Raw genomic sequence first — 6,000 nt, 5'->3', positions numbered from 1 at the left:
AAAGATGTCTCAATGTTTAAATTAAAATGGAAACTTCAATTACTTTACTTGGTGAAATTCTACTGAAAAACATCCTTTCTCCCCATCCCCAAATGCCTAAAAGAATCACTGGTTCTGCAATTTTTTGTGGCACCATTTTAAGCTGCTGCTTAAAATGTTCAGCCATCTCAGAAGAGTGCCAATGCTCAGGTGGGTAAGAAAGCAAGAAGAAACTGTAACAGTGCTCTCTTCCAGCTACAGGAATGAATCAACAACCAAACATCTCAGCCCACCCATGGATCCCTGGCTGACACCTTGGAGCTGAGACAGAGGAATTCTATCCTTGTGCAAATACAGAATCATGTGAACAATATGCTAAGCTTGATTAAAGGAAGAGTAAGAACAGCATTCTATCAGAAAATCTCTAGTGTATTAAACACTTCATTTACCTGTATCTGCAACGTTTCTCATTGTGTGTTTGAAAGCCCAAATAATAGAATCCAGGACAAGTTTGAACTGTGCAGGTGGAATGGCCAGGAAGGCTGGGAAGCAGTGAGAATTTACAGCTTGAAGTAGCAAGAAGAAGTTTGTTCTATGTTCAGGATATTCTTCAAAGTCCTAGAAGAGAAAGGGGAAAAAAGCCAAGTCTCCTTAAGTTCCATGACAGCAACTTCCATTAAACAGAGCAAGGCAGTACTACAGCACACTTAGTGAGGAAATACTGCACTGAGCAGTAGTGCTGTTCTTACACTTGAAATATTTATCAATTTTAGCAGTTCGTCCTCCACTGACATTTGACTTCTGCCTGCAGAAGTGCAGCACTCCAAGGCCCCAGAAAAATGACTAATGGCTTAAATCAAGAGCTAACCAAAGAAATTTAAAGCAATTTAAGATACCTAACTAGACAGCTCAACTATAAAACAATTACATTCCTCTGAGCAGAAATGTTGTCACGTGCTACAAACGCGCCCTGTGACTGGAAAAAACCCATAAATCCCAAGATCCCACACGCTGCAGTGACGTTCAGAGGGAGATGCCTCATCCCAGGTTTCAAACATGAATACCTTGTTGATCATGTTTAACGTGCACTCAAAGACAGCATCGAAGATCTGAGGTATTTCAGCAGTGATGTGTCCCCCCAGCTTGTTGACAATGATGGCCATGGTGCTGAGCACCTCGGGCTCGCGCGCCGCCGGCACGTTCCGCTGGTAGTCGATGAGAACGGCATCCAACAACGGAGGAACAAAGTTCTCAGCTACCTGGGTGGAAGAGTAAGCCAGGTTATAGCAGAGCACCTACTGGGCACAGTCTCCAGCACAATTAGCAGCCAAGTTAGTTCCTCCTTCAGTTACAGGTGACACTTTTCCTCAGGAAGTTGAAGTTTCCATCCTCTGTCTCCATCTTAAATCTCCTTGTTTCCCTTTATGATTACTCCCAGCTAAAATTAACTGAAGTATCTCAAGCATTGCTTAGGCTTACCTCTTCTAATTCCACTTCCTCCATTATATTTTACCTCCTGAAGCAAGTTCCTGTGACCAACAACTGAACTCAGAGTCCTTCCCAACTCTGTCTTAGGAGTTATTTCCATAAAATGCATCCACTTACCATCTGCGGATCATTGGACCTGCTCACCCAGCCAGAAATTAACTTTAAAGTTTCCCTTTTTACAGTCCTCATACTTCTAATCAAGGGCTGCTTTGTTACCATTTCACCTGGAAAATTTTAAAGCTTCAGTTAATTGTGTGAGGTGCCAAAAAAACCCAAATCAAACAAACAACAACAACAAAAAATCCCAAAACAAACAAACCCAACCAACCAACCAAAAAAAAAAAACCAGAACAAAAGGCACCAAAAAAACCTCTCACCAAATTAACTTGATATTAACAACATAAAGAATACTTGATTGTTATATCTGAATGACAAAGACTATTAAAGACTTCCTTTGTCTTTAGTCTTTGCCAGTTGTACAAACATTCTCCGAGGCAACTGCAATCACAGCAGTTGCTGCTCCAGGAGCTCACCAGCCCCAGCAACTGCTTCCTCAACTTCACTGTGTCTGGCAATGATGAATTCTGGCCATTAGATCAGCTGAATGAGAAGTTATTGATTTCTCTGCCAGTTCTGCTCTGAATTCTGAGAAGCCACCTCAAGGTAAAGCAGCTGTGCAGTTCCCAAGCTGCACTGAACATTCCAGTGTCCAGGTACGCCCTGTGCACTGGCCACAAAACTGGGCACAGCACAGAATTCAGCAACTGACTCATTTCATCCTGTAATGGGCTACTACAGAAGCACATTCTGCTGAGATGCCACAGGCCCTAAGTTAGCTGCTAAAAACGAGGGAGGTAATTGAGAATTCCTCCTGTGATTGCAAGCCTGCTTTACCAGGGCTTTCAGGCATCTTCACTCATTACATTTCTGCAAGACAGCCTTGGAGCAGCACACCCTCATCCCAAACCTTACTGACATTTTCTGAAGCAATGAACAAGATCCTCTTTACAGACAGTCTCTCTTAATACTCAAATCAGAGCAAGCGTAAAGAACACAGGCTACCTACACTGCATCTCAGCAAGATGCTTTTCAATTCTAAGGGAGCAGCCCTGCTATTCTGCATTCTCCTAAACTTGATCATCTATAGATGTTTCTTCCTCCCTCTAAAGCTGGGAGTTCTTTATTTGAATACAACAAGCAAAGATTTAAGTGAGCACTTTCAGTCCTTCCCCACTCTCCCAGAGGGTAAAATTAATTTAACTGGGATGTACTCTGGAACCCAACAGCAGACACTGCTAAACCCCATTTTCAGGGAGAACATGGCATTTCTTACCATTAGCCTGAATAGCTGCAGAAATATTTTCACTTAGGCACTTGTACACATTCAGCATATCTAAATAAATTCTTCCAAGCTGAATCACAAAGGGGTGGCCAACTGCTTTACATGCTCGTACATTGGTTTTCAGAATGCTACCAAGCTGCTTAACTGTTTCAGGATCCTTTAGAATATCAACATTCTGTGAAAAAAATTAAGAGTTCATCTTCATTAGCAAACACAACCACCCTTTGGCTTCCAATATAAAAGCCTAATTTTAAACAATTTATTTTATACATTGCCTTAAAGAACAGATCCCTCAAATTCATGGACTTTTTACAGAGATCCTGCAGTTTATCTCATGGCATTTGCCATTACCTCCAACAGAGTCAGGATAAAACTTCATTTCATTCTGCTTTTCTGCAGAATTATTTTGCTGCAGTGCTACAAGCATCACTCTAGTTAGAGAAAGAAGAAAAACTAAGGAGATTAAGAAGTTGAAAACAGATAGAAGGGGTCCAATGGAAATGCAGTATGTTCTTGGGAGAACTCAGGGTAGGAAAAGTAACTCAAGCTTGCTTAAGGTTCAGGCCCTTAATTAGATTAACTGCAAATGGATTGTCTCTTGTGAAGTGCAAGACTGTTATTCTTGAATGTGCAGAGATAAAAGTATTTTCAGAAGACTGAAAGAAACAGAAGATAAAGTAAGAAAAGATTCTCTTTAAGAGAATGGTGGGAGCAGAAAGGAAGAACACTGAACAGTATTTTTAGCATTTTTTTGTTACCCAAAAGCCAAGCGAAGGGGAGGCAGAAAAATCTAGTGAAATGAATTCTGCACAGTAACAGATTGTATTTTATATCAAATTTAAACAGGTATTTATTTTGTCATTTAAGTCTCCTCTCTCAAAACAACACCTCCATTGTCATGTCAATCTCTGTCTCAGCCATCATGTAATAAAGTCCAGCCCAACTCTGTGCACTCAGTGTGAAAAATACAACCAGGGGAGGGGGCAAACATTTAGCAGGGTTTTTGACCTGAGCACAGAACACCTGAAATGGAAGAGCTCACCTTTGTTGCCTGCTGAATGATGCTGTCCCACACCTGGTTGGGCAGCAACATGTACTTTTCTATCAGATGCTCCTGCACAGTCTGGTCTGTCTGTGCCCCAATCATGTATCCAACTGCTTCGTAAAATGTGTGCACCTGAGGGGAACAGCAACACCACAAACACCAAGGTTAGAAAGGACTGAGGAAAAACTCAGTTCTACCAGACACGTCTGAACTGTGCACTGGCTCCCATCAACCCTGGGAGTATATTTTTCCAGGTGCCAGATCCACTCTGCCTGAAGTTTCAGTGCATTCAGTGTGCAGGTGCACATTGCTCCTTTTTTGGAAAGGACTGGATTTTCCATTTTCCCTTTTTGGATTGTTCCTCACTCCCTCCTTCCCCAAATACAAGGGTTGTAGGTATAAACTGTTAGGGTAGGATATTGCTCTTTCCCAAAGAGAATCACCAAGTTACACACAGGATCTTCTTGAAGACATTCCAGAAATCAAAATTCCAACTAAATGCACTTTAATTCTCCTTCAAACATTCCAAATGACATCTCAGCAATGCTTCTTGATCATGGCATTCATACCCTGACACTGTCCCTAATGAAAACTAAAGAATATAATTGAACCCTTGCAAAACACCCCCACATTTCAAGAGGAAGGAACTGTGCATTAATCTTTAGGAATTATCCACAACCCCAAACAGAACCTACCTGTTGTGGCTGAAGGTCACAGATGATTGTGTTAATATTGTTCAGGATTTCATCAATAAATGGCATGACCTCTCCCACCTGGACCTGGACAAAGTGTCGGCGGCATTTCTGTGCTATTTTTATGAAGGTATCACAAGCCATGTCCTGGACACCATCGTGGGTTTCTAAATGAAATTAAAACAGTTACTGCTTTGTATTTTTTCCCCTCCATGTATAGTCTTTTTTTTTTTAATAATTAAACCAGCAAATTAAAAAAGGCAGATAATTACCATGCATAAATTCAAACAGTTTGTTGACTACTGTCTTCAAAAATTTCCAGTGAGCTCTCAAAAACCGTGGGTATTGACCTACTATATACATTATATTTGATGCAATAATGGCTTTATTGTCCTTCCCTCGCTTTTGTTCGCAGAGTCCCAGGAGATCCTACAACACAACAGATTCTTAAGTTCCTCTTCAAGTTTGTCCAGTTCCATCAAAAGCAATACAAGCATCACATCCCATAAGCAGCTATATTATAAAGGTGGTTGCCCACAATCAAGCTCAAAATCCAAATGAAGAAATAAAAAGCCAAACAAGTCTGTTAAGATTGGGGTGATAATTTAAGTTTCATCCAAGCCCTGATCACTGTGTTTTGAGAATCTCCATTTTAAATTATAACTGAGGATTCCTGCAGGGGGAGTTCAACAAGCCTCACAGTACTCAATACTGGCTGAGTAGCTGATAGATAAAAACACAGACTACACATCAAATAGAAGAAATTAAACTACATCTTCTGTATGACTAAAAAGGAAATATTCTGTAAGCATCTTTGTATGACTTTTTAAAGTCTGTTACTCTTGTAAAAATATTACCCACATATTAAACAAACTTTGAGTTTGATCAATGAATATACAGATACAGCAAAAGAGCAAGGTGTTAGGCTAGTTACAGACATGGGTCACTTTGCCACTCTGCTGGATTTCATAAGCAATCCCTTTCCATCTCTTCTGCATCCCTAAAGAATACATTTAACCATAAATTAAATTTTATCTGATGAAAAGGCTCCTTGGATCAATGCATTGTTCATCACCAATTTATTCATCACCCCTAAATTCAGGATGGAAGATTTCCCATTCATTTATTCTTCCCCACCAGGGCAGCTTTCTGAGCTGACAGAGCAGTATTTCTGCAAGCTTGGTTTCTGCAGCACAACCTGCAGTGTGAGCAGGCTGTTGGCTGTGCCCAGCATACCTTGATCACTGTGACCAGGAACCTCTTCTCATCCTCCTCGTGCATGGCGCCGCTGATGGAGCCGATGGCCCAGCACAGCGTGTTCAGGTTCTTCCAGGACCACTCTGTCCCATTCACCTGATTGTGAAGCTTCTCAGTCATAATTCTTTCTGTGTCTGCATAGTCCAGATGTGTGAGATAAACTGGAAGAGATCAATGTGGAACCTTTGAAAGCAGCA

The 6,000-nt window shown here is 41.0% G+C and overlaps 1 protein-coding gene across 3 annotated transcripts in view; it reads right to left on the bottom strand.

Moving 5' to 3' along the window:
* XPO1 (exportin 1) overlaps nucleotides 1-6,000 on the bottom strand; it is a 32,659-nt gene that overhangs the window by 5,011 nt on the left and 21,648 nt on the right. For all 3 annotated transcript variants that reach the window (XM_005422592.2, XM_031058334.1, XM_031058335.1), the window contains exons 13-20: nucleotides 5,783-5,964; nucleotides 4,819-4,975; nucleotides 4,550-4,713; nucleotides 3,852-3,986; nucleotides 2,801-2,984; nucleotides 1,585-1,691; nucleotides 1,044-1,238; nucleotides 429-597 (exon numbers count right to left, since the gene is read on the bottom strand). In XM_005422592.2, the coding sequence (XP_005422649.1) occupies nucleotides 429-597; nucleotides 1,044-1,238; nucleotides 1,585-1,691; nucleotides 2,801-2,984; nucleotides 3,852-3,986; nucleotides 4,550-4,713; nucleotides 4,819-4,975; nucleotides 5,783-5,964 (1,293 nt within the window). The remainder of the gene's footprint in view (nucleotides 1-428; nucleotides 598-1,043; nucleotides 1,239-1,584; nucleotides 1,692-2,800; nucleotides 2,985-3,851; nucleotides 3,987-4,549; nucleotides 4,714-4,818; nucleotides 4,976-5,782; nucleotides 5,965-6,000) is intronic.

The sequence above is a fragment of the Geospiza fortis genome, unplaced genomic scaffold (assembly GCF_000277835.1).
Source record: "Geospiza fortis unplaced genomic scaffold, GeoFor_1.0 scaffold275, whole genome shotgun sequence".
Lineage (NCBI taxonomy): Eukaryota > Metazoa > Chordata > Aves > Passeriformes > Thraupidae > Geospiza > Geospiza fortis.
Note: the sequence above shows the minus strand (reverse complement) of the source record. Positions and strands in the feature narration are given on the sequence as shown.